Source organism: Falco naumanni, chromosome 11 (genome assembly GCF_017639655.2).
Source record: "Falco naumanni isolate bFalNau1 chromosome 11, bFalNau1.pat, whole genome shotgun sequence".
Classification (NCBI taxonomy): Eukaryota; Metazoa; Chordata; class Aves; order Falconiformes; family Falconidae; genus Falco; species Falco naumanni.
In genome coordinates this window covers 7,669,321-7,697,175 of record NC_054064.1, presented here as the reverse complement: position 1 = coordinate 7,697,175, position 27,855 = coordinate 7,669,321, and the positions used below count along the sequence as shown (strand labels likewise).

Here is a 27,855-nt window from a genome sequence, read left to right as displayed (position 1 = left end):
GGACGCAGGAGAAGGGATGAAGCTGGCACCAGCTCAGCTGCCAGCTGAACCTGGAGCACAGTGGCCCACCAGCACCAGAGACCAAGGCCTTCCAGGAGCCCCGTGTGGGCGTACAAGTGTCACGCTTGTGGCTAAGGAGACAGACAGCAGGGAAGCCTTTGGCCTTCTCAGTGCTGAAAATACTTGAAAATTCACGGAACGACGGAGGTTGGAAGGCACCTCTGGCAGTCAGTTTGTCCAGCCCCCTGCTCAGGTAGAGTTAAGGTTTTTGTTTAAGATTTTTCGGCTCTCCTCCTAACGTGGGCTGCCACTTAGCCCCCAGCAGGGTCCCCAAGAGGGTTTTGAGCAGAACCGCGTCACGCCTGCCCAGCTGCAGGGCTGTTGTGCCAGGGAGAAAACAGCAGGCCTCTGCGGGGTGAGAGCTGCGCAGGGTCAGCCCTGAGCTCCTTCAGCCTCCCGCCCCGCGGCCGATGCTGCGGCCCCCTCGGGCCCCGGGCACGCAGCGGCTGAGCTCCCCGGCCGGGGTCGGGATGCTGCTCATAGCCTGGGAGCGCTCAGCCACGCTGCCGCCACCGCCGCCTGACGGGGCCCCGCTCTCCAGCCGCCCGTCCCGCCCAGCTGAGGGGGCCGGGGCCGTGGTGGGGCGGGCCTCGCAGGCCCCGCCGGTGCCGGTGTGGCGGCCGGTGCCGCGGGGGCGGGGGCGGAAGGGGCGGGCCCGGCGCGGTTGGCGGCTGGCGGGGCCGGGGCGCTTCCTGCGGCTGAGGAGGGCCCGGCGGGGTGGGCTCGGCTCATCTCAGCTCGGCTCCGGAACCGCGGCTCGGCGGCCGACCCCGCGCCCGGCGTGAGTGAGCGCGGCGGGGTTCTCCGCGCCTCGGGGGTGCCCGTGTCCCCCGGCGGTGCGGGGCGGTGCGGGCCGGGGCGCGCTGCACACCCGCGGGACGGCGGCGTTGGCGGGGCAGGGCCGGCGGCCGCGTGTGCGGCGGCGGGTAGCGCGGCCTGGCGCCTGCGGGGCCGGGGCGGCGGCCTGGGGGGCGGTCCCGGCGCCTAAGCCCGGCTGGGCTCCCCTCCGGCCGGCGGGGGCCCGCGGCCCTGCCCGCTGCGGGCTGTGCGGAGAGAGGGAGGGGGCGCGGGGGGGCCGCGGGAGCTGCGGGGCGGCCGGGGCCGTGTTGCTGGGACAGCCCCGCTCTCCGCCACTTGCTGCCCGCCGAGGGCTCTACGTGGAGGATCCCGGCGCAAAGTGGTTTTGGCTTCCCCGCCTCGTCCCCGAGTTTTCACGTGGGTCTTAAGGGGATTAAACCTGATATAACCGGGGCTCCGATAATAGTGTGGTCCCCTCTTCCCGGCACGGGCCGGGGCTCGGGGGGGTTCGGCGTGTTCGTGCCCGCTGGAGCCGCCGGTGGGGCGGGCGGGGGCCGGGCAGCCCCAGAGCGGCTCCGCGTCGGTGCGCGGTGCCCGGGCCGCCAGGAATTGGCTTCGTTTGCAGGAAAATCGGAACCCGAGTGATCTGCAGCTGTGGCAGGCGGCGAGCCTGAGCTTATTCCTCCTTACCTGGCGGGCTGCTCCGTCTGTGTGCCTCTGATGGTGCAGCTGGAGAGTGCTGCGTAGAAAATAAGGTGCTTCTTGGCATAGCCACATAAAGCTAGAGCCGTCTTGTGGTTTAGTTTGTTACGCCGAAAATATTTTTTTATTTTTGGGCGCAGGGCTCCAATCTGACAATCTTGGTTTTCCAAAAATGATTTTATTCGTGCTAAATTTAAGATTTCCTGTGTTAAATGCTACTTCAGTTTATTTTAAGAGTTAACTCAGTCTCATTCTGTCATTGCTTTTCCTAGAGTTTCATTGCTTTCCCATTTCTCACTCCATTTCTGAATAGGAAGAAGGCTGTGACTATCAATACGGAAGCAGAACACCCTTCTTCCTTCTGTTCTTTTCATCCATGACAAAAAGTTAGGTGTATTGCTTTAATCATTGAATTAATTTTATTCCTAATTGAATAGTTATTAAAAATGAAATTGGGATGAGTGATGCCCTTATAACAAGGGTAAATCTGCACTGGAGTTAGAAGTTAGTGGTTGAATGTGGAAGGCCTGTGCAGTTTGCAACTGTTACTCCTCTCAGAAGACAGATGTTTGGAATGGAAGTGTAGTGAGCATCAGGCAGCATCATTAATCTCTGCAGATGTAGTACCATTATTAGCATCACGCTTACCTCTGGGGTACATAGTTGTCTTCAACTTCTAGGCACAATTTTTATCTTGTATCAGATTCTGGCCCTGCAGTGTGGCTGTTGAGCAGTGCTGTGCTGTTCATTAGATGCCAGCCTGCCTTAAATCTCTGGTAGATGTATGAGGGAGAGAGATATCCTGGCTCGGAGCAAGGAGTGAGAGTGAGCACACTGATATTTGAGGTATTTTTTTCCTTTGGTACAATAATTTTAAGGTTTCAGAGAGGCAGACAGTTTACTGACCTTATTGTATGTGTTTCATTTGCCTAAAGAATCATTATGCAGCTGTGGTGAAATTACTTTTAATGTTGATTATATTTTCTTCTGCTTTATTCTCTGCAATTCAGACATCATTAATGTAGGCTGTTAGTTTTATAGCTGGATAAGAGCTTGAAGGCATATTAATGAATGGATGTGGTCAGGTTTGTTGTCCTAGAGCTAGACCAAAGAGAGGAAAGAAGGTTCTCTTGCTTCCAAATTTCATCTTTTTTTTTTTTTTTTCTTCTCCTTTTTTCTTTTCAATCAGGTCTTGAAGCATAGGGTGAAGATTTCTCTTCACGGTGCATGGACGGAAAGCCAATGCGCAGGTAAGATGTGAAAACGATTGTCCTTCTGTTATCCAAATACGATAAATCATGTGAGTTGGTTTTATAAGTGCCTAGACCATAAAATGTTGTTTGTTTTTAAAGGCTTGACTAGGAGAATTAGAATATAAAGTATTCATCTTTAGTCCTTACTTAAACATACTTAGTTTTCAATATTTACAAGATCAGGTGTCTTTAAATGAATATGCTGTTAGGAAGCATACAGAAGACAAGTTTTCATAATTCTGCATCCCCACTCCCTACTTCCCCCATTTACTATCATATTTAAAATTCAGTATTTAATTACTTAGGTCTTTAAATAGTGTGAAATAAACTGCTTGGGAATACATTTAAACTTGATTTCTAAGGGCTTTATTTTTCCCTTAACTAAAGGAGTTTAGTCCCTTTGGTGGGGTGAAGTCTTGGGTGAAAAGGAGATTTCCTTTTCCAATTACAGCTGCCAGCTGCCTCAGTTCTAATGAGCTGAAGATGCAGCTGAAGTTTTAATTCAGGGGAGTTCTTGCTGTGGTCGTGTCAGAAACATTATCTGTTATATAGAGAAAAAAATGTCACAGTAAATCAGCAGGATGACAGGTTGGCAAACAGGATTGTCTGCTAATTGCTTTTCACTATCCAATGGCAATCCTGTGGTAAAACCTAACAGGAGATATATTTCTGTATGTGATACAGGCTGTGTGGAAGCAAAGTTTCCTGAAGTTCTGCACCTCTAAATTGAAGTAAAGAGAACTCATGCAAATTGCTTAGTCTGTCTACACTCTTTAGGATGTTGAAAGTAGGGAAACTTTATTACCGATAATTCTGTAAACAGTCATGTAGGAAGGTGAGGAATTTTAATCATAGGTGAATATGTAGAGTGTTTTTAGCTACAGCATTTGCAGAAACCATTAGCCTGGGTTCTGTGTAAGGAAGTAAGAAATAAATAGTCGTTTAAACCCTTGAAGAGTGATGCTATGTTGTTTAATTAAATGAACCCCTGAAGTGCAACAAGAAAAGAGCTGATGAGTAAACCCTGGGACGTGATATGGGCATCACTGAGGTTATGTTCAATATTTTTGCAAAGATAAAAAATGTGGTTTAGACAATGGGGGTCTGTATGTGACACTTAGGGTGAGTTCCTTTTTCTTCAAGAAGGATTAATTAGCAGACGAGCGGTCTTCCATCTTAGTCTTCTACAATGGAGACTGGTTAAATCTTAACCAATGTCAAACCGCAGCTTTTCAGGTTCTTATGTTGTATTCCATTTATCAAAATGTTTTTCTAGAATTACATAAAATTGGTAACTAGCATGGCTTGTGTCCTTGTTTTCGCTCTACTTTTTTGTGTTCCTAATGGAAAAATTGAGGTTCTAAATTTATTTTTGTGTCTGCTGTTCTCTGCATGTCCCATTGAGTCAGAGAATTAAAGTGTTGAAGCTCGTATGTCTTTTCTGGGATTGTGGTCTTGGACCTTGCTGTCGCAAGTTCTGCCTTGCCACTGAGACTGGGCAGTTTTAGTGGTGGGCAACAGCACGGGGCTAAAGAAGTAGAGGTTTTCTATTGTGGTGCTGATCCTGGCACTTGAGGGTGAGTTTTTGGGGCTTTTTTTGGTTTTTTTGTTTGTTTTTTTAATTTTATTTGGGTAATGGATGCAGACCAGACCTTTCAGTACCTTTTGTTTTCCCTCCCTCTCTGGCAAGCCAAGGTAGAGCATGGATAACGCATTTGATGTACTTACATGACTTTACTTTTGGACTAACCTTTCAGCTGATCTCTGTGCCTGGACATACTATATTGCTGCAGTCTAGCCTGACAAGCACAGCTCTGTCATGAGCTGTGGGCTTCAGTTCTTGAATATGCTTGCATGTTTTAAGGGTCTCTGTGTGGATTGTTAAAATTTCTGGGTTTTATTCTACTGTGTGTCTTAGCAGTAAAGGATGAAAGGTTCCTGATTGGATTTCAGGCTCACAGATCTTCCTATGAAGTCCAGCTAAGCAGATGGCAGAGCAGAGCACTTCCTTCTATCCTTTTATTCAGGGCTCTGCAGCCATTTAACATCACACGCGAGAGTCCTGTTGGATATTGCAAGAAAAGGGGAGTGAGACTTGGTCACTACTGTATTAGTAAACATGGCGAGTTGATATCGAATGTGTACAGCATTCAGAGGATGGGAAGTACAATTTGAACAGAAAAGGAATTGCAGCTATTCCTGTCAAGATTATAATAGAGAAAATGCAGTGATGTTCAAACAGGATTTGTCTTGCATGAGAAATGAAGTGATAGCTGGGGCAGGGTATTCTTTCCCACTGTCAGAGAGCAGCAAAAGAACGTTGTTTTGCTGAAGGTACGAGCAAGGCAGAGGGGATCTTTCCAGTGAAGGGCATAGTCCCACAGTACCTGAGCAAGGAGGACAGAGCAGATCTGATGACCAGGGTCAGTCAGGAGTTCAGTACTCGTCAGGCAGATCTGTAGTGATGAGGAATGGCGGAGGTCAAGCCAGGAAGCCAGGTCAGCGGGTCAGTGTCAGCAGGGTACATGGTCAAGTGCGGATGTACCTTCACCATTTTTCAGACTGGGCACGAGGGCTTGAGCCTCCCCAGGCAAAGTGGGGAGGTTCTCTCAGCTCTTCCTGGCAGCCCGATCCCAGGTTACGGCAGTGCTGTGTAAGGGCTGGCTCAAGCACAAGCAGCTAGCCCCTGCTGAGGGGGAGAGGCTTCCATCCGGACAGTGCACCTGGGGACCTCGTGTGCACTCGGGAAGTTAACTAATTGCTTGGCTGTAGCTCTTACCCAAGACAAACTGCAAAAGGCTTAGGAAGGTTTTGGGAGGCGCCAATAACGACCTCATCTTTCAGAGTATGGACATCCTCATTCTTGGTGAAACTGTTCTGGGCTCGGTCAGTGAATATTAAACTAAATGTAAATAGGGACATAGACACCAGGTCCTTACTGTTCTCCTTTTGATTAATGTAAAATAGTATTGCAGTCAAATTTATCTGCTTGGTTGCATAATTCAACCTCATTGAGAACATATACCTGAGACTTGCTGGCTAGGTAACAAAAGGAATCTGTGGTATTTTTACTAATAATTGGACGTTTAGCTAACTAATTTCTGGAGTATTGATTGCCACAATAAAGCATTTCAGTTTACTTAGCTGATGGCGGTGGTGGTGTCACTTCTGTTGCCAAAGGTGCTGCCTTTGGCTGAGTCAAATCAAAGATCTTTGTTCTAGCAGTTCTATAGCGAGTATAGGAAATACTTTCTTTGTGTATGTGTTAAATTCAAAGCGAGGCATTGACAGAAATCACTACTGGTTTGTATTGATATTTTCATTTGCTACTGAAGTCTGTTGCTACTACAGCAGTGTATGATTTTGGATTTCAGTCAATGTTTTCAGTCTGAGACTTGTTCTGTTTCACAGGCCTTAGGTCAGTCTTGTTTTTTGCTGAGCCGCGTTAAGGTTTGCTGGTAATCTTATGCTAAAACATACATTATTTTAAACAAAAAAAAATGCAGACCACTGACTTGATAGTTAAGGAGCTCTATGACAGTATTGGAGAGAATTTTTCTTAGATATGTCTTATTACATGTGTTCTTGAACTTTGGAAGAAGCTGCTATAAGCTCTAAGGATGGATGTCTCGGGTGCCTGTGTTAATGAATAAAGTTTTGGGAAATGGCATAGCTGAATAAAATGGAGGCAGAGCGGCCTATTTATTTAGCTTAGTGTTGCAGACTGCCTGTGTTCCCATTTGTACTTTTCAGCTGCGTGCTACAAAAACCGATCCTTTGTCAGCCCTTTCTTAATCCCATTGTATTTGCTGATTTCCCCAGCCCTGCATTTTGATGGAAGCTAATCCCAGAATATCTGCATAGCTGGGTGTGAATCTTTTATCCTTGCATACACATTTTCTCTCTGATCCTCAGCCCTTCTTAATCACCCCGAGTATTCAGGAGCAGCTCTTAGTTTTGTGCTTGTGTGTGGGTGGGGGAGGCAGCTAGCCTGCCATGTGAGAATCAAGTGCTGCCTTCTGTCTTTCACACCTCTAAGCTACTGACTCATCATTTCATTCTCTATGCATATATATGCATAATGCACACATAATGCAGTTAAATTATTATCCTCGTGGAGACACATGCCATCAGATGGTGTCCTTTTAATTCACACTCCTGTGCCTGTGTATAGCAGCAACCCACAGTGCTTAACATCACGCATCTGGTTTGATCTGGTATGGAGATTCCCAGGCCCATTGATCACTAGCTTCTGCATCACCCAGAGGTAAGTTATGGATGAATCAGGAGTGCTAATTTGATTATTGCTCTTTTTTCCATTCATTCAATTTTCTTTAATCATTAACCAGCACTTTCTATCCTGGAGGAAGGATGTTTGATACAATGCAGGCACGCAGATGAATGCTGATGGGAACAATGCAGGAATGCCTCAGTTCTTACTAATCAGACTCCTTTTTAGTTGATTAATTTAAGGACATATTCAGCAGCCTCATTTGGGTAGGAAAATCCTGTCTGTCCTGGCTAGGAAAGATGAGGGCTACTGCCTGAGTCTGGCCAACTGATCGTGTGGCATAAGATGGTCCACCCCATTGCTCTGTGTCAGCAAAGAGTCTTGGTGGTGGCATCGAGAAGATACACTGTATTTCTTGTGACAGCATAGCCTCAGTCTTAACCTTTTTGTACTTGGCATCTCTGCCAGTCTAAAAAGCTCTTTGAGATCTGCTTTAGGGCTGTTGTTCGTGGGGATTGCTTTGAGGAAAGCCTAAAGGTGTAGCAGAAGGGTTCTGCTTTCCAAAAGGAGGACCTGTCCTGGACATAAGCCATCTGTTATCTGTAGTTATGTGAAATGGGGTTTTATATGAAGAATGCCTGTTCTGTGTTTCGATGTTTTGACTGACAGCCTGGTCAAGACAAACTGTCCAAAATTATTACAGTAGCATGTGTCTTAATAGGGCTCTCCCCCCCCTCCCCCTCGCAGGGGTTAGTTTGACATAGCTTGAAACCCCTAATGCATAATAAAATCCATTTGGCTTGCTTAGCAAGAGCTAGACTCTACAGGGGGATTTTTGTCACCACCTTTCTCCATCTCTTGGTGGAGGGATTAAGTTACCCTTTGGCCTTAGCTGCTAAGGACTATGAAAGTAAGCCAATTAAGTAAATTAATCTTTAACTAAGGTTTCTTGGGGTTTATGTAGGGGTACCATTAAACTTAGTTTGCATATGCTGCTGCAAGAACTAAGCTGCATTGTTGGTGAGGAGCTTGGCAGAGCTTTGCAAGTGGTTGTCAAACCCCACAAGGTGCATTTGGGTTGGAAGGAACAAGAGTGGGTGGAGGAGAGTGAGAGGCAACATAACAGCAGAAGGATTTGTCAGAGGTGTCAGAAAAGGAGTATGGTGATGGATGCAAAAAAGATGGACTAGCGATAAATAACCAAGGCATTTAAGGTGCAGAGGCTGAACAGAAGCCAGTAGCAAAACCAGGGGGGAGACCCAGCTGGATCTGTCTAAGATATGAGGAAGAGGTAATGGTCTGAAACATCTGAATATTATGATCAAGGAGAGGGTGTGGGGGGAATGGGAAAACAGGTTAAGATGCAAGTGAATAATTTGAACTGCTGCAAAGAGACTGGTTTCCCCTCATTATTATGTCAAATGCACTTTCTAACCACAGGGAAAAGATGTGAGTTGTTTTTTTAATTCTTTCCTTCAAGCATGTTACAAAATACTTTGAGCAGTATCAAAGTGAAGCTAAATTTCTTTTTAACTCTTAATGTGAACAAGGTGAGGTAGTGACAGCTCACAAATGCCAGTGTACCAGAGAAGCTGGTAATGGACAGCATGTATCAGGTCTTTCAGTGTATCTCCAACAGCCAGTGTACTCACTGGATAATTCATAACCATCGGTATTCTGGTGTTTTGCTCAGTATGCTTTAGTTGCTGTAAGTGATAGTTTTCCTTTGAAGTGAGAAGAGGCAGTAGTTTCTTTTATTGTCTTTATTTTCATAGTAATTGATATGTCACTGGTGCTGATGCATCTTTTTTAATAATTTGGCTATGGTACGTGGCAGAAATTCACATATGTTTGGAACATGCAAAATGACATCTCTGTTACATGTGCACTGATCTGCTTAGTTAGTCTGATTGCTGAAAACAGAGATGGGTTTAATTCTTGTTTAGCACTGATTTCAGTCACAATGAGGTAGTGAATCCTGGGGTGTAGGCAGACATCTCTGCAAAGCGAGATATGAGATGTGTCATCTTGGTTCATCTCTGCAGAACTGCAAAAGGGCTCAGGGCAATACTGCATTCCCCTTCTCTTGAGCTGGTAGCATACATGGTGCAAAGTGTGATCTGTCAGCGTTGTCATGTTGCCGTGCAGATGGCGATTGCACTTAAGCTGTGGCAGAGCTGACATCTGCTCAGGGCTGCGAGGGATAAAGGAAAGGTACCCAAACTTTCATAAAGGAGGACATCAGATAGCTAGAACATTGCGTGTGGAGCTGGGAGGACAGTATGTTTTTGCTACTCTGTGCCAGAAACTTGAGTTTATATATTCTTAAGTTATTCCTCATCTCTAAAGTTACCATCTTGACTTTATTTTCGTCCTGTTTTGGTAGACTGATATGTGTGGATATTTAGATTATTTTGACTTTTTCCTGATTGGTCTGATAATCCTGATTCCCTTCTGCAGTTCTTAGTGTGCCATTCTTGGGAAAGATTAACCTTTTGGAACATGTCAGGGAAGGTGGGTTGAGTCAGAAGCTTCTATAATTCAAAAATAACTGAAGAGGTGATGATTAAATGGATTTTCTGCGAATCGAAAGATACTCATAGTAGGCTGCAGGCCATTTGAAGTTACTGTAGTCTGTGTGACAGTTTAGTGTATTCAGATAGCGCAGTGATGAGTGACCCTATCAAAAATGTAGGTAGAAGAACAGAGAAGCCTGGTTAAATCATACAGCTGGAATTCTTTGCAGTGGAAATCCATCTCTAGCTCTGTCAAAGAAAACTCAAGTGACAGTGGGCAACTTGTCTAATCTTCTCTGCCTTGAGTCACTCTCTGTGAAATGGGGATAATCTCACCACACAAGGTTATTATGAGGTTCAGTTAATAAATATGTATGTGAAATTGGATATTACAGCAGTGTGTCACAGAAAGCATATAAAAATAGCTTTAAATATAAGTCTGTTGCAAATTGGCATTTGTTTACTTCTAGGTAAGCTTGGGTTAGAGACAGATTCCTCTTTCACGTGATCGTGTGCTTATTTCCACGTTCCAGTGCGGAGCTACAGGCACTGCTGGTTTTGTGCTCCTGATCGGTGCGAGCTGTAGAGCTTTGGCTGACAGTTCCTGGTAGATAAGTCGATGATGGTCCTGTCTTACTACTTCCTCCACTGCAGGTGTACCAGTACTCGACCAGGAGAGACCGGAATGGATGTGACCAGCCGTTGCACACTCGGAGATCCTAACAAACTGCCAGAAGGGGTGCCGCAGCCTGCTCGCATGCCCTACATCTCCGACAAGCACCCTCGACAAACTTTGGAAGTCATCAATCTTCTCCGGAAGCACCGGGAGTTGTGTGATGTGGTGCTAGTAGTCGGTGCAAAGAAGATCTACGCCCACAGGGTGATTCTGTCAGCCTGCAGCCCTTACTTCCGAGCCATGTTCACCGGGGAGCTGGCAGAGTCTCGACAGACAGAAGTAGTGATCAGAGACATCGATGAAAGGGCCATGGAACTGCTGATTGACTTTGCATACACTTCTCAGATTACTGTAGAAGAGGGAAATGTGCAGACCTTGTTGCCAGCTGCTTGCCTTCTCCAGCTGGCTGAGATCCAGGAGGCCTGCTGTGAGTTCCTTAAGAGACAGTTGGACCCTTCCAATTGCCTGGGCATCCGAGCTTTTGCTGACACTCACTCGTGCCGTGAACTGCTGAGGATTGCTGACAAGTTCACACAGCATAACTTCCAGGAGGTAAGTTAGTGTGCTGGAGTCATGGTGTAAAATGCGTGAATGTGTCCTGTAAGAGCCTTGAGCAGCTCCCGTTTTGTGCTTCTTTCCAAATCCTGCCTTTACAGCTGCTGTGTGCCCTGATAGACATGGGTGTTAGCCATTAGGTGGGGAAGAAAGAGAGAAGAGATACGTGTAGGACTCTGTTGTACTGGTGGTTTGTATATAATCTATGGCATTTCTTCTCTTAAAGTTGTGTGGCAGGTGCTATGTGGAAGGCAAGGTCTCGGGTGTAGCTGGAGTTTGGCATTGAATCTGATGTGGCTGCACAATGGTATGATGTTCCACTCCCCTTTCACAAATGTTCTGGATTCTGCATGATCAGAGGGAAGGCAGGTGTTAAAAGTAAGGATAATACATCAATAGAACCTAAAAAATTGATGTTGAATTTAGGGATGGGAAAAATGGGCATATGGGGGAGCATACATTTGTCTCAGGGGAGTCTTCAACTCCCTTGCTGTAGCAGGGCTAGCGTTTTGCATCTGTTACTCAGCAGAAGTTGTTTGAAAGCCATTCAAATGTGTAATTTTGTAGCTGACCTTTATAAATTAGAGTCTTTCTTCCTTTGTTAATTCTCCCTAGATGATTTTTTGGGGAAAAAAAATGCCAGCAACTGGTTCAAGGAAGGATCAGCATAATAAATAAGGATTCTGTGAGCAACAGTCTGAGAAGAGTGGGCCTTAACTACTATACCCAAATGCAGGAAGGAGCCAGACCGTTTTAAGTGGTGTCTTCTCTGAGCCCTGGTTGGAAGGGCAAGAATTTGCGTATGTTTTGGAAGCAGCTACTCTCTAGGAGTGCCCTCTGCATGAAGGTCTGTTCCTCTGCCAGAGAGATTTGTCGCTTGCCTCTTCCAGAAACTGCACTTTTCCATCCCTGGAACAGGTGGCCTGCTACAGAGAAATCTCCTCTTTCTACCTTCTTCACTGGTAGATCCTTTCCAAAAGGAGTAACTGCAGTATTGACTCCTGATGCTAATTTAGCTTTCCCAGGGAAGTAAGTGCAGTACTTAGGTGCTGTGATTGATTGCAGCTTGCCAACTTTTTTTTTTTCCCCTGCAGGACACAGATTGGAATTGTATTCATTTCAGCCAGGTAGTACTTAAGAAAAATATGAGCAGAAGCAAACACAACTGAACTTGGCTGTTGGACACATTGAAGACAGCACTTGGTATCTAACTGTAGACACATGACATTAGTTTACTCTAAAAGTTGCAATTAAATACATCTTTCCTAACCATAAAGACCAGAAAATAGAATTTGCTGTTTAAGACGAGAGCTTGTTTTTTGTAGAACTTGGTGATTTCCCAAAGCCCAACATTTTAGCTGGCCGTTTCATGTGTTCTGTGCTTGCTCTGCATTTCTTCTCTTCTGCATTTTTTTTGGGAGCAGGATGGTAACCAGATGGTCGTTTATTTTCAGTGCTTGGTCGTTTTAATGGTTAGAACTGTGCTCTTGTTATTACATGAGTAGGGCATGCTTACAAGCTTCTAAATAACTTCTTAATAGCATAACAATTTTGTTTTAAAATATTTTGGCATTAATACATGCAGCTGGCTGTTAAAAGCTGCTTGCTATGAAGTGCTTTTCTTTTGGAGTCCCTTGAAGATAGCTTTTTGTCTTCCTTATCCCTGTTTAAAGCACATAAAGACAAAAGTTTTGGACTCAAGAAAACACACTTATCCTCAAAGATGATACAAATTGGAACTGACTTAACTGAATCATGGCCTCTGGAAAACAATTGCTTAGATTAGAACACTATTTCTTTGGTTTGGGTAGGTTTTGATGTCTTTAGTGCCCTAGGAGTTTTGCAGCTCTTCATCCTTAACGACCACTTCTTTTGCTTCCACTGTTTCTCTGCAGACAATCTTAGTGGTGCTGCTTGTTGGGATTGTATTCTGTTCTGTCATTATTTTCCATCTGGGGAGTGCATTGGTAATCCCTGATGGAAGCCAGTGGCTTGGCTACTTTATCATCCTCCGCTGTGGAGGCTGAGAACTGATTAAAAAATGTGCCGCCTTCTGCAGAGGCTGTGTGGTCATCGTTCCTCCAAGCTGGCAAAAAGAAACGTGAGATGGGAATTTCCTGAATGACAATGTAAAATATTAAGCACTAGGCATCAGGCCAACCCATGCAGTTACTTTGAATGCAGTTTGAATTGCTACATGTCCTCTGCTGTCCTAACCTCTAGTTCTCTTAATTTTTATGTGTGTTGCTGCATTACATCATTAACTTCTTGGTAAAATGTTTTTCAAGTTTTCCATTCCCCTCAATTTAATTTGTTGCCTAAAACCCCTAGTGAAGCTTGTGCATGCAATGTGAAATGGTTCTATTAACAACTCTGCTGTGCAAGAACAGCCTTCACATTTTTTGTTTGGTCTCTGACGTCTCCGTGAAAGGAGAAAATACACTTAAGGATGAACAACATGTGCTTTGTGTTAACAGACAAAAATTGCACTCCATATTGTATACTCTGACATTTCTTCTGTCTGTTTGTAAAAGCAGTAATGCACATGAATGCTGTAGAGGAAATGAAGCCCATCCAATTCTTGCTTAGTAAGCAAGTCAGTCAAATAGACCATTAATATTAGTCAGGTAATTATTAGTGTCCTGATTAAGCCAAAATAAGCCAAAGCATTTTAAATAATTACTGTTTTACTATGTAAACTAACAAGCTGCATAGTAGTAATAACTTGGTTTGCAGAAGTGCTTCCATTACATTTGAGTTTTGTGAGGCCATCGATGCAGCTGGGTTTTCTGGGGTGGAAGGGAGAGTGTGGATGATCATCTTTAAGTCATAAATTTCCAGAGCCTCTGTTTGCAGAGTCTGAGGCTGCATTTGCAAACTGTCAGGGTAAAGTTTAGGCATAAGCTAGTCTATGTAGAGGAGAGGGAGACTGTGGAAAAATGCTGATAAAGTTCTTTAATGACCAACCCTGGTCTTATGGCTGAAGAAGTGTGTGGGCTAACCTTGTTGTGGCTCTTGCTGACCCTAAGAGCCCACAGGATCCAAGAACAAATTCTGGTATCTGATCTCATTGCCTGTTGTATTCTTTTTTGACAATATTTCCTGTTGTCAGTAACTTGGCAATTTTTCTATATTCGTTCAGTGCTCTTAAGCGATTTCTGTAGGTAATTAAAAGGACTGCACAGCTGACTGCTGTTGAGATGATAGTGTTAAAGAATGTACTGTAATTTATGCTGCAACTCATGAAATAAGGCATGGAATTCTAATGTGGTTGCAAACGATAAGGACAAACCAGTGTTCAGTTATTTTCTGTCACTGAACCTCTTGGAGATTACAGGCTACAGACTGGGAATGCTTGTAGGGAAGCCAAGCTGGCAGTTATTGATCAAACGATTTCTGCAGTTCTCTTACTTTGATTCTTGCATCTTTCGCATCTACCTGGTATCTCTTCAGAAGACATGGTTGTCTGTGAGCTGTAACCTCTCAAGGCAGTCGCAGACGGACTGATGTGTGCTCTGGTGTGTTGCATGAGCAGTCCTCCAATGGCAGCTGAAGCCTCCTGAGAAACTGTCCCTTTCTTGGGTACTGAAGGAATTAACATGTTTGCACATTGTCACTGGCTTGAATTTCACAAGAGATCAGTCCTTAGGGCCCTGGGAGGCTCTGATTCCCTCTTAAGTGCATCTGGACTTGGGCATACTCTATGTACATATTTAGAGCAAATCAAAGAGGCAGGATCAAATTAGTCCATCTTCTTCTCCTGAAGTATTTTCTGTTCTGCCACAAATCAGCATTCAGGAAGACTTTCCATGTTCTCTACAATGCCTCTGGTAACTTGTTTCTGAGACTCTTATTTTTGTGTTCTGTTTTGGATTTCTTCTGAATAGAGCCTCTCAAATACGTGACTGAAAAGCGGTATCAGAATAATCAGCTATGCAACATTTTTATTTCTAATTTATATATTAAACACAGCAAACAAGGAGACTGATTTTAAAGGGCTTTGTTTTTCCTAAATCTTGAAACCTGATCAGTGTGTTCTGTGGCTTAACCCTTTAAAAGTGTCCTACCAAAAAAACTTTGTGTAAAATTCCCTTTCAGTTGCATCCCCATCTAAAAGTGTAATTTGTTGTGTTGCTAAGGGACTGTATTCTGCTCTGTGCAGCAAAACCCTTCACGTATTGATGTTGAAACTGATGGGTATTTGGCACTTTACTGGATTAGTCCATTAGACTCTAATTCAAGTGGATTGTATCCCCTTCAGAGTTGTGGTGGAGTGGTGAATGGCTCTGGTGCTTTGGCCACTGTTCTCACTTTCCTTTTTTTTTTTTTTTTTCCCTTTCCATTTAACCAGGTCATGGAGAGTGAAGAGTTCATGCTGCTTCCCGCCAATCAGCTCATAGACATTATATCCAGTGATGAGTTAAATGTTCGCAGTGAAGAGCAAGTGTTCAATGCAGTGATGGCCTGGGTGAAATACAGCATTCAGGAAAGAAGACCCCAGCTGCCACAGGTAATCTTGAGCACAGTAACATTCAAGATTGCTTTATCCAGGGGCAGAGTAAAGAGGGCTGGTACAGTGGTGCCCCAGCAGTGTCACAGTTCTGAATGCATGCAAAGCCACATTAATTCTCTCCAACTTCCACCTGTGTTAGGTGGCTTGTGCTTTCCCTTCCCCTAGGCTGGAAGGTGCACTGTCTAGAGCCTTCAACAGGGGCTTTGTTGAATTGTTTCCAGGTAGGACTTGCCAAACTAGATCACTCCAGTAGCCTCTCTAGACAAACCTGCCTGCGTTGCTTTGAGTATCGTATAAAAAACATAGTGGATAAGAAAAAGCTTGTCTTTGTTTGCACTTTATCTTTAAGCTCTGCTGTTTGATTTATGCCTCAGCCCTCATGATCTTATACTCGAGCTTGTCAGAATGGTTTTGTTGAAATATGATGCTTCATCTAAGCCAAGCCATTTCACAGAGAAGTACCCATTCTGACAAAGCTGTCAGCTGGAAAGCCTCTGAAGTCTCAGGCTTTCTGATCAAAAGAGGTGAGAGTCTGTCTGCCTCAGTGTTTCTGCTTTGGCAATAGACATTAAATGCAACTTTACTTAGTGGAAAGCTTTTGAAAATGGTTTCAAATAAACAAACCATGCCAGAAAAAACTGCTGTTCTCAAGGTAGCTCTTAATGCTTGTGTAACTGTTTGCCTTTTTAGGCCCTGTTGTCTTCCTGCTTGCGCCTCTAAATTCTAAACTGTTGTGAATGGCATGTTGTTTGTTACTGTTCATTTAATGCACAATACCACTCGTGTTTGAGAGCTAAAGGGTTGATAAAACTTCTAACTCAATAAGTTTTTCAGGCAGATATATTGACTTCTGAAATTCTATAAAGGTTTTCAATTGTGACCTTGGTTTCAGCTGTTAAAAGGTCCAGGGATTGTCCCTTTTCAAAGACTGATTTGCTGCTGGGTGTTTAAGTTGGTATATTGAAAAGACAAAGGTGCTGCAAGATGAGCTTCGTTCAACTAAAATGCCAGGGTTTGGATGTGTAAATGACTGTGTATGTTTGTCAGAGGAATTAATTAACTTCTAATCAAAATTTGTTAGCTACTATTGTTTTGTTTGACCTCTTGCATCTCTGTGGGTATATTGTAGTTGACAGCGTACGTTCTGTTTTGTGTTTTAGGTCCTGCAGCATGTCCGTCTGCCGCTGCTGAGTCCCAAGTTTCTTGTGGGTACAGTGGGTTCTGATCCGCTTATTAAGAGTGATGAGGAATGCCGGTAAATCTCCTTGCTGATTTACAGAATTGGATTTCATTGTATTTGCATCTGTTCTCTAAAACTGTGCTGATCTGTCAGTGGTAAATGGGTGGTATCGCACAATTTCCTCTTCTGCAACTGGGAGGAGAAGAGATGCAAGAAAGTGTTTTGTGTTCGCGTAATAGTCAGTAGTGCCCAAGACATGCTTTTGTTTTTTCGAGTTTTCAGTGAAATAGCAAACTGAGAGCGCTGTTTGACTGTTGGTAAAATACCTTTGTGTATTGTTTTCCATTTCACTACTTTTTGCTTCTCTGGTCACGGCCTTTCATTACAGCTTACCACTTGCTTGGCATTCCTGATCTCATTAGGACTTAAAGTAGTTTTTGTATGTAAAAAGTGTGCATTTTAGTAACTGAATTGGACTCTGGGATTAGCCTGCTGTTTCCCACAATGATAGTGCAGGGAAACTAATTTCCTCCTCTTACAGTACGAGTCTCACCTTTCTTGTTCTACGGAGTTCTGTATCATTTAGAAAGCACGCAATTCTTCTTGTGCTTAATGTAAAAAAATTCAGGGGATAGACTAAACTGTTCCCTTCCTGAATAAGCATTCATACTGCAGGAATTCCACACTTGTAGAGGGAAGGAGGACTTTTTTTTGTTTGTTTGTTTTATTCAAGGGTTTGGAATATTAGGATTAGTCCAGGTGGCAAGTCATGAGGATGGACAGTGTGAGCTGGCCAGAGCTGATGGAGAAAATATTCATCAGAAGGGTACTATCTCCATCTATCGGTCATGTGTGTGTATTATGTATTTGTGTGCTTTTCAACTCCTGTTTTGTTCCTGGACAAAACAACTGATCATTAAGTTCTAGCTTGAGGCAGACTGGGTTTTTCTTTTCTGCACACTAAGCCTGACAAATCTTGTCATAGTGGCTTTTTTTTGTCAGACTTTATAGCAAGCGGTATCTATTATTAACTTTGGCTAAATACTGATATTGGTCTGCTGCTGTCACTGTGTAAATGGCTTATAAACAACTGATGAGTATTTAGGTGACAGTGTATGTTTTAACTAGAGCTATTCATGCACTTACGTGATTTGTGGATACCTGAAGTGCATGACTAGTGCTGTGCTGGCTGCTCTTGCCATCAGTGTTGGTTCCTACCTTCTCCTGAGACTGGTATCAGGTGAACTTTGGGGATTAATATTTTCTTGTCTTGCACAGGGATCTAGTGGATGAAGCTAAAAACTATCTGCTGTTGCCCCAAGAGCGGCCACTGATGCAGGGACCAAGAACTAGACCGCGCAAACCCATCCGCTGTGGAGAAGTGCTCTTTGCAGGTACATATAGCTCCTGTTGGCGTAGGTCAGGAGACTCAAGTCTGGGTTTTCTGGTGGTAGCGTTCCCGTAAGGCCAGTCTTCACCACATGTTTCTGAAGTCACCTGTACATTAATATTAGGAGGTTTGAGTGAACTTGTATGACTTCTTCGGCGCTATGAATGCCACAGTACTCCAAACTTACGTTAATGCTCTTGAATATCACATTCTGTCTTCTGATTATAACCCTCAGAAAGAGTATCTCTGAGATGGGGCTACTGGGTTAAGGCTGACAAAGTCTGGAGGGGTTCTTTGTACCAGGCGCACGGACAGTATGTGAACTCAGTGCGTTATCATGATGCTATTCCTTGTGTTTGGTTCCTGCAGTGGGGGGCTGGTGTAGCGGGGATGCAATTTCCAGTGTCGAGCGCTATGACCCTCAAACCAATGAGTGGCGAATGGTGGCATCCATGAGCAAAAGACGCTGTGGTGTTGGAGTCAGTGTTCTGGATGATCTCCTCTATGCTGTGGGAGGCCATGATGGTTCTTCTTATCTTAACAGTGTAGAAAGGTAGGTCTCCGTAAGGCCAATATGCAAAATGTTAACTCTGAATGTTTAAACCTGGGTGCAGCCTCTTAAAAATGAGTTCATCTTGCCAGCTATGTTCTTATTTTGCTGAAACCCTGAAATTTCCTTTACACGTTACCTACATCTCCTCCTTCCTTGCATACCCCTTCAATATTGTGTTGGTTTACTGCTGAACTAGGACTTCATGCGTAACAGCTGGTGTCATCATGTCCCCAGCTTAATGAGACAAGACAGCTTTTGATATAGGGGAGGCATATATAAGAGATGGGTCTGGGTGTAATTGATGGGAGGAGTGATGATCCTGGTTAACCTTCTTTACAATTGCTGGTTTGTTTTAGCGTTGTTGAGGAAGGTGAGGTTACAGTAAGCATTTCTTAAATGTTTAGGGAAAGATCCTGGAATTTTATTGTGGAGTGGTAACCAGAGAATTAGGGAACCTTGGCATTTATACAGAAGAAGGAAAATAGGTCAGTTCTAGACCTGTGAAAGACTGAAGTCAAACAAGCTTTACCAAGCTTCCTGTTTCTGGGAGCTGCGTATGGCAATCCCCATGCCTAAAAGCCGCATGACTCAAATACCTCCTTTCACCTCGAGCCTCCCCTTCTTCCCTTCTTCTCCGTGCATACTCCTGGCTTCCCAAATCATGACCCTAGCCTTACATCTCCTGTGTCCTGCACTTTTGTGCTATGCACCATATTTCCTTGTCTCTGGATTCCCAAGTCCATTTGGTTTCTTCATTTTTTTTATCTCGGAAGCGCAGGTCCTAGTGCTGACTGAGTTCTTGTGTGAACTGCAGAGAACATAGAGCAGGGTAACTCTTGTCTGCTGCTTTTTGCGTAAATGCAAGTTACCACATGTCAGCCAGTCCCTGGTAACCTGCTTTCTTACGAAGCTGAACCTTTCATCTTCAGTTTGAATCATCTCAAGCTGCAGTTTGAACGTGCCTGGAATGTGTATTGGATGCATTCAATCACTTCAGGGGTTTTATTCAACTTACAAACGGCTGTGTTGCAGTTTAAGCTCAAGATAGACAAGTTTCACTGCTTTAGTAGTTCCCAAGCATGGGAGAGTCCGAAGCATACCTAGACAAGTAATTTGTGCTGTTTGGTGTGTTTTTTTCTAGGTATGATCCAAAGACAAACCAGTGGAGCAGTGATGTGGCCCCCACCAGCACCTGCAGGACCAGTGTTGGAGTAGCAGTTCTTGGAGGCTACCTTTATGCTGTGGGTGGCCAGGATGGTGTCTCTTGTCTCAACATTGTGGAAAGGTAATTTTAATGTAGGGGAAGAAAAAAAAAAAAAGTGGGGCACAAGGAGAAGAGGGTCTCTTAGAAGGTGCAGTTGATGCAGATGAGCTGGAGAGGAGGTAAGTTCTGTGTAGATCTTACAGGGAGTTTTGTTTCGAGAGAATAAGGTCAGTCTTCCTGCCCCTTTGTGAAGATGCTTACACTTCACTAAGCTTTGGTGTTTATTCTTTTGACAGGTATGATCCCAAAGAAAACAAATGGACTCGAGTGGCTTCTATGAGCACCAGGCGCCTGGGAGTTGCAGTAGCTGTGCTAGGGGGCTTCCTCTATGCTGTGGGAGGCTCTGATGGAACTTCTCCTCTCAATACGGGTATGCCTCTTGCTGTGCCTTAATTGCAGTCAGTACTTTTCATGGCCTTATTTGTCCTTAGTGTCCGCCAATGGCTGTGAAATACATTAGTGATCAGTTTGTGGTGATTTCCTTCTTTAAATATGATTTTTGCCAGAGTAATTCACTCTGCAGGCTTGTGAGCTCCTATTTGGTGGTGTGTCGTGGTTTTTTGTTGGGTTTTTTTTTTTTTCTTTCTTGATGCTGCATTTGGCAGTGTCCTGAATACAATACTTTGATAATTTGCATAACAGTTGCAAGCACATCCTTTTTTTTTCCCTGCAGTAGCCCTTTTCGGCTGTAGGAAGGAAGATGCCAAAGGTAAAAGCCCTGCAAGATGGTAATGCAGGTCAGTTTGTAGCTTTGCCAGCTCCCTCTTGAATGAGGATGCTAAATGTGACTGACTGTGTGGGGCTGCAGACAGGAAAGATAACAGCAAGCTTTCTATAGAAGAAAAGCATTAGAGTGAAAGAACAAACTGGTTCATTGTATTTTGGTGTGTGGAAGTTACAGCATCTTTACAGACTGAGCAATGCTTTGGATGCAGGTTCAAAAATGCTAACCCCCACTGCAAGCCAGCCCTGTTGTTCAAAGATGTGTCATTTCTTCTGCAGTGGAACGCTACAATCCCCAGGAGAACCGCTGGCACACAATTGCACCCATGGGGACAAGGAGGAAGCACCTGGGCTGTGCAGTGTACCAAGACATGATATATGCTGTGGGAGGCAGAGATGATACAACAGAGCTCAGTAGTGCCGAGAGATACAACCCTCGAACCAACCAGTGGTCTCCTGTTGTGGCCATGACATCCCGCCGGAGTGGAGTGAGTTTTGCTTGGTTTGTTCGTCTGTTACTGTATGTAACCACGTGGTGAGAGCATAGGGTAGAGTGTCATCTTGTGAGGTTTTTCTCTTGCTTTCTCTGTACCTTCACCTCTCTTTGGTGAGGGGAAAGGTTTGCAAAAAGTCAAAGCTCTTTAGCAAGACTCAGAGAATGAAGTGGTGGTCATGTCATGCCATAGACAGCTGTTTGTTATGCCTGAGGACTGGAAAATGGAGTCAATTTGAGGGTCTTTTTTTAATAGTTTTCATCCCTTACATGGAGTCAACTACTTAGGCCTGAAACACAGGAGTTCTTTAGTTCTTTACTTGGTGACGTAACTGTACTTGGTATGAGATGCTATTAGAGAGCGCTATTAAAATTAGCACCTGAGTCTCTTTGGATGAATTAGGAGGTGAACATACTTGCCCAGAAGAAAGAGCTAGGAAACTGGGCAAGCATGTGTTTAGATACAAACTTCCAGCATAGTCTTTTCATTGCCTTCAGATGTGTGTGGGAACAGCTTTTCTGGGCTTTCACTTTGTATGTTGCCTCTCTTCACTGAATTCTGTGAGTATGGGGAGTGACAGCATGTTCTCATCGACTGTTAATCTTGTGCTTTCTCTAGACTTGTGAACAAAAGATTAACATAGTGTTTTAAGCAGTCATCGTGTTTGGGCAGATGCAAATGTTATGAATATTTATCATTGGATATAGTAAAGAGTGAATTAATTCTGTCTGTATGGTAGTATTTCAGTGTCTGGTGAGGCAAGTATGAATCATAATTTGAGTAACTACTAGTTTTGGAGGCAGAGAATATATATTGAGTGCTGCCCTCAAAGCATATAGTACGCGGTCCAACATGGTCCTTTCCAGTTACTGATTAGGCATTGACTTTTCATGAGCTGGTTCTCTGTTTGCTTTCTGTAGAAACTGCTAAACAGATGCATCTGTATCTGCAGCCCTCCTGAGCTTTCTAACTTCCTCAGAGCCAAAACAAAGATGACTTTACATTGCATTGCTGTTGTCTTTTCTCTGTTACATCGTGAGGTGTTTTCACTGGAAGTGATCTTCCTAAACGACAGAACTGTTTGAGATTTCGGTGATTTTTGTGCTTCGGCAGAAAGACAAAATAGAAAGGCTGGAGGCCAAGGTGCTTACAGATGGTCCGAGCCTCAGCCCGAGAGGAGCAGGCCAGGGGCTTACATATGGTTCTCCTAGTTCAAACAAGCATTCCAGGCTGTAGGCTCGTAGATATTCTGGTGCATGCTTGTTGCACTTGGTGAAGAATTTCAGCCCAGTATATGCTAAGTTTTGGCTGATAAAGGCTTAGGTTCTCATGTATCTATTATCATTCAAATAATTCTAGTTCTTATAGCTGGTAATAAAGGGGAACCTTCTGCTTTTTTGTTAGGAGATTCTCTATTTTGAGATAAATATGTTTCGTTATTTTTTAAGCTGTTTTATTTGTCCTTTTCCCCCAACCAAAAACCTCTTCTGCAGATTGCCTTTCACCAAACATGGTTATTAAATCTTTTTATTAATGTTTTCATTTTAATCCTTCTTTTCAGAACATCTCAGCTAAATAGCTGCTATCTGTGATGGTCGTTTTGCAGGTTGGCCTTGCTGTGGTGAATGGACAGCTGATGGCAGTGGGGGGTTTCGATGGCACGACGTACTTGAAGACTATTGAGGTGTTTGATCCAGATGCTAACACATGGAGGTAACTTAAGTTTGTGAAGCAATCAAATAGCAGTCTTCAGCTGGAGCTGCTGCCACCCAGCTGGAGCTGTCCCAGCCAGATTAGAAATGGGATGTACACCGTGGTGAAGAACTGGGGTGTGGTAGCCAGCATTAATGTTCACATTGTGGCTTGTTGGCTTGCATGAAAGTGTATGAAAGAGAATCGCATTTTGATGAATGTCCCAATATGCCACTATACCTGCGGCATTCCCGTGTCTGACTGTGGCAGTTGAGAAACATTTTCTTGCAGATTTCTGGTTGAATTCCAGCTACTGACTCCATTTTAAGTAAAATGGGAGTGAGTTTTCCATAGTTACCCCATCCTAGTATCCTGACAGATTTAACTGACATTTAGAGGATAAAGTTTCATTGCATCTTTAACAAGTAGGAAAATGGTGTATAGATCAGTTATGGAGACCCAGAGGAAATAAATTATTTGGCAGGCTTGTTGGGTGGCAAGCAGAGGGTCATACCAAAACCCAGTTTGTTTTTAAGTGCTGCTTTTAATATAACAAAAATGAACCACATTGAGTGAGATATGGCCCTTCTGTTTATTTTGGGCTGGAGTCTTCTGCTTCCCAGTAGGACTAAGCTTGTCCTTAGCAGAAGGAGCTCACAGTAATGATGTAGAATTCTGCCTACTCATTTTTGTTTTCAGGCTGAGGCTCTGATTTCCAAATCTTTTTGGAGGAGCTGAGGCAGAACACTTCAAGCATATGATGTTCTTCCCCTTTAAATCTGCAAGACATCAATTAGAGGAACTTAATCTGGTTTACAGAGAGAAATAATATGAAATTGCTGATCAAAAATACGTACCGAGCAGAAAAGAAATAGGAAAAATAGCTTTTCTAGTCGTAACTACACCTGAAAGCAATTGCTTGTGTATTTGTTCCAAATGTAATTAGTATAAAATTTCAAGCTTCTGTGTGTATTCTTACTGCTTTAGTAATCTGGCAGGGGTGGGGAATAGAAAGAAATTAATGTCCTTATTCCTTCCAGTCTAGTAGTACTAGCAGATTAACCCTGTCCTGCTGAGATAAGCTGTCAAGGAGCAGTAGAGGAGTTTCCCCTTGCTTGTTGAGCTATGGACAGTGCCTTTTGAACTGCTGAGAAAACCAGTTAAGTAGAGAATAATACATACTTCATATTCCTTAGCTGAATGGTTTCAGCTACTCTCAATGATAGTAACAGTAATAAGATGTCTAGACATAGGAGTTACTGCCTGGGCTAGCATTCACGGAAGTTTGGGAGGTTATTCAAAGTATTAATGTTGTGGAGTTTTTCTCCCACTGAATTCAATATAGCTCATCAACATCTGTGGCCTTCTCTTTCTTTTGTTTGCTGAACTTCTTGCTCTGTGAAGGATACTTTTTTTAATTTGTGTAGCCTGAGAAATGCTTCCGATGCAGTTGGGGTTTAATAACTTGCATTGGTAGGAGTTCTTTGAAGAACTTGCTTCTCCTGTTTCTGCCAGCAGACTTCAGTGGCACAGAGGGGAATATGCAGCTGAAGTGAGTAGGATGCTGGAGTCTACAGGGATCAGATTTCCATATGAAATGCAGGCACCGTTTCAGTAATATATTTTAGAGAAACAGATGGTGCTTGGGATGTTGTTTTATCTTGGTTGGATCAGCTGAATTTAGGGTATTAGAAAGATAAAAGAAATTAGTTGACTAGCAAACCTATTCCTGCTCATGTGTTACCCAAAACGTGGCCCAAGATCAGCTGCAGCCTACAAAGTTACTCTCTGTCTTGCTTATTGCCAGACAGGGTTACTGTCCTTACTGTAACCAGACAAAGTTACTTTCTATCTTGCCATATTACCAGGCAGGTGTTTACGCAGGTAACAGAAAACTGCAGTGTCAAAATGAGAAGTAGTTTCTCTTCTGAGAGAGAAAGGCATGAGCAAATACAGCTGTTCACCTTGAGCAGCAGTCATCTTACACACCTCTGACTTCTTAGTTGTCATGGTCTGCTTTAACCAGAGGTTAACAAAGGTGTAACTCTGCTCACAAGGGCTGGTTCAGTCTTTCCCATGGTAGCTCCGTGAAGAAGCCAAACCAGTGTGACCACTGAAACCTTGTCTTTGCAGGTTGTATGGCGGGATGAACTATCGGCGTCTGGGAGGAGGAGTAGGTGTTATCAAAATGACACACTGTGAATCTCATATATGGTAAGCATCAAGAGGGAGGGAGACCCCTTGGTTCTCATTCCTAGAAAAACTGAAGAGACTTGTTGACACTGGACCTCTTTGCAGCTCTAGTATGCACGGTCTAGATCCAATGTAACTCTTTGCCGGTAACTCTTGCTATGGAATTATAAAAATGACTTCTGTCAGTGTGCCCAATGGGAGACCGTGTTGTCAGACTCCAGGGAACCACTGGACAAAAGTAGAAGGGTTGCTTATGTCCGTATTTTTTCTAAATAGTCTACATTTTTTAATAAACCAAACTGTAAAAGTTACTGTAGCATAAACAATGCTGATGTAGATACTACATGCTATACTGAGAGTCTGGCAAGGAGGAGGGTTTCCTGCTTTCCCTCCTGCTGTGTGAGCAGCTGTGTGATGGGTGAAAGAGGAAAGTGATACAAAAACATTGCTTTTGCCTTATTTACAGAGAGCTTCAAAAAAGTACTTGACCTGCAAGGTGCCACCTTTGCACAGAAGCTTTTCTGTGCACAGAGTATATTTATTTTTTCATTTAATTTGTATCATGTATTTTCTTTGTATCGCTCACAGCGATAATTCCAACTTTTTATATAGTGTGCATATATATATATGTATTTTATATATATATATGTGTGCGTGTGTGATTTTGAGTTTTGGCAAGTTGGTGGTTGGGGCAGGGCTATGTCCTGCCAGCTATTGTGGTTCCAACCCTTGTGGTATGTTTTAGGGTCTCTTAGAGTACAGGAGAGCTATGAGGATGGGTGCCCTGAGTATCTTTTCAGTCTTGCTGGAGGCAAGAAGTAGAACTGGAACTCTCATCTATCGACTGAATCAGTGAAGTGCCCAAAAAGGGTGAGAGTGAAAAGGATTTCAAATGATGCCTTTTTACTGTACAGTGTATGGTACAAAAGTTCCTCTTTTGTCTCTCCCCTCCCCTGTATATGAACCTAGAAACAACTAGTTGTTGCTTACTTGTAATAAACATTTTACTCGCGTTGCCTGCTAGATGTTGGTTCTTGTCTGAAGCTGGGATGCAGGTATGATCTGTGAATTCTGACTAGCCTAGGTCAACACTCACTTCTCAGGTTCTTGCCAGAATGGCAGACCTGCAGTCAGCTCCTGCAGAAAAAAAGCTTAGACCAGCATCGTCTTAGCAGCCCTCCTGCCTCTTACTGTGTCTTTAGAATTCCTGTTGTAAAACACTGACCATGATGAGATGGTACCCTCCCTTTTTATGCACTTTGCCTGTGTTTCTTTAGTGCAGGGAAAGGTATGAGCTGATGAGAGTTTGGAGGGGAGGGACCATTTACTGGCACTGTGTGTAACTGTAATGACAGTGGAGGCACCCAGGGGTGGGGGGAGAAGAAAGAGGAACTCTAGACTTAAAGGTTCTGATATGTTTGTACTGTAATTTCTATCTAGTATGAAAGAATGACCTTTTGCACCTGATGTAACTTTGGACCTTACTAAATTGGATTTTAAAAGAGTAAGAGGACTGTGAATTCTTGAGACTAAAACGGCAGTGCTGACATCTTAAGTTCTTTAACTTCATAGTTTGATTCATGTAACTCAGATTTTAATGTGCTTGAACATAGTAAATTACACTACAGTAATAAATGGGTCATTAAAACTTTTTTAAAAGCCCCTTTTCCCCTAAAGGTCGGTATTCTTGTGTTTACATATGAAGATCATTTGCACCTTTACAAGGAAAACAAGTATTCTGTAAACAAATGTTTACATGTATCATTTATGCTTTTTTCTAGCATGAGTAACTTGTATAAATAGTGCTATCTTAATAAATTTCTTCTATGCTGTTCTTGGTTTGTTCCTTTGGGTGAAAGCAGTGGACTATGCTTTTGTATGGCTTGTGTGTACACAGATGCTGATTTTTTTTCAGCTACCAGTCCAAGTAAAACTCTGCTGTTTAGTCTTAGCCTCAGTTGCTTGGAAGCACATCATTCAGCACCAGCTTTTTCTGGAAGAAAGCAGCTACACTACCTGGTTAAATCCAGTTCTGTTCACTTAGCTGCAGTTATCAATGAGGGCCATACCTCAATTTGTAGATAAGCATGTAAAGAAAAGTAGCTTTTTGTTCCAGCAACAGCTTACAGTTAGGCTGTAGTAGATACCACATGTGCATTGGAAAGCATTGCTCTTGAAAGCAGAGTACAGCTGCAGTTTATATATATATACTGCACTGGAGTTCCACATGCTAATATTCTGTCATCTTAGGGCAGCAAAGAGGTTAAAAGAGGCTATACAGAATTTAGAGATTATTTATGCAAATTTGTTGGAACAAGCTGAGCATTAGGATTGTTATACCCATGGCTTGCTTTTAAACCTGTTTTCAAATCAAATGCAGGTGCCGGTTATGTCAGACCTTTACTCCTGCTTTACCCAGTGTTCCTCTGAATCGAGATAGTTTCCTTTTATGAAACATCTTAGACAAAGTTTGCTAAAGCACCAGAAGTGATAGTTTAAATAGCTGCTGAGCTGTCAAGACCTTCAGAAGATTGCTTAGCTGCTGCTACCAGGGTAAGAGTTACCACTTCACAAACTGCAATCTTTATATGCAAAAATGATCCATCTTAAGCATGTTTCTTTGGTTAATTCTGGAAATAGATTACTAAAAGCAGATTAGGAGCTAGGCATGCAATTACGTCATGTTAGGCAGTTACATGTTTGCATGGCTGGTGCATCTCACTGCTGCTGGGGAGAAAAATGAAGGATTTTTTTAGCGATAGCCTGACAAATCCTAAAATTATGTGGTTGGGCAAAAAAAGGGGAAAACTTGCATCCTTGCTTAGGGGCAAGATCACAGCACAAACTCATCAGACCTTAGAGATGCTGCACAAGTGTGAAGCCATGACAAGTGAATTACATAGGAAACTAGATTTCAAATGCTGCCACTGAATTACTTTGTAGGTAACAATTAGCAGTTTAATCAGGTAAGTTATAGTTGGAAATAAGCACCATACACTTATGTATTTAGGAAAAGTAAAGACTGCCTATGCATGACTAAGACCAACTTATTGGCAAAAGAT

General features: G+C 43.3%; 1 protein-coding gene across 7 annotated transcripts; it reads left to right on the top strand.

The window, feature by feature from the left end:
* The first annotated feature begins 712 nt into the window (after positions 1-712).
* KLHL20 (kelch like family member 20) lies at positions 713-26,626 on the top strand. 7 transcript variants are annotated; one of them, XM_040609955.1, is made up of 14 exons: positions 713-841; positions 1,874-1,946; positions 2,750-2,810; positions 10,215-10,788; positions 15,143-15,301; positions 16,465-16,559; positions 17,763-17,878; positions 18,244-18,427; positions 19,569-19,712; positions 19,928-20,061; positions 20,694-20,902; positions 22,515-22,621; positions 24,734-24,814; positions 25,539-26,626. In XM_040609955.1, the coding sequence occupies exons 3-14, from the start codon at positions 2,788-2,790 to the stop codon at positions 25,546-25,548; spliced, it is 1,836 nt and encodes a 611-aa protein (XP_040465889.1). In that variant the 5' UTR covers positions 713-841; positions 1,874-1,946; positions 2,750-2,787; the 3' UTR covers positions 25,549-26,626. The 7 variants fall into 7 exon arrangements, with proteins under 7 accessions (XP_040465889.1, XP_040465888.1, XP_040465892.1 ...); XM_040609956.1 differs by lacking the exon at positions 1,874-1,946 and adding an exon at positions 1,484-1,613 and having other exon boundaries at positions 717-841; XM_040609954.1 differs by lacking the exon at positions 1,874-1,946.
* The last annotated feature ends 1,229 nt before the right edge of the window (positions 26,627-27,855 follow it).

Coding starts and splice junctions, on each gene's coding strand:
- KLHL20 (XM_040609951.1), top strand. CDS start 2,341: ATGTATGAGGGAGAGAGATATCCTGGCTCGGAGCAAGGAGTGAGAGTG. Junction 15,302..16,464: donor GAAGACCCCAGCTGCCACAG/GTAATCTTGAGC, acceptor TTTGTGTTTTAG/GTCCTGCAGCATGTCCGTCT. Junction 19,713..19,927: donor TGTCTCAACATTGTGGAAAG/GTAATTTTAATG, acceptor TTCTTTTGACAG/GTATGATCCCAAAGAAAACA.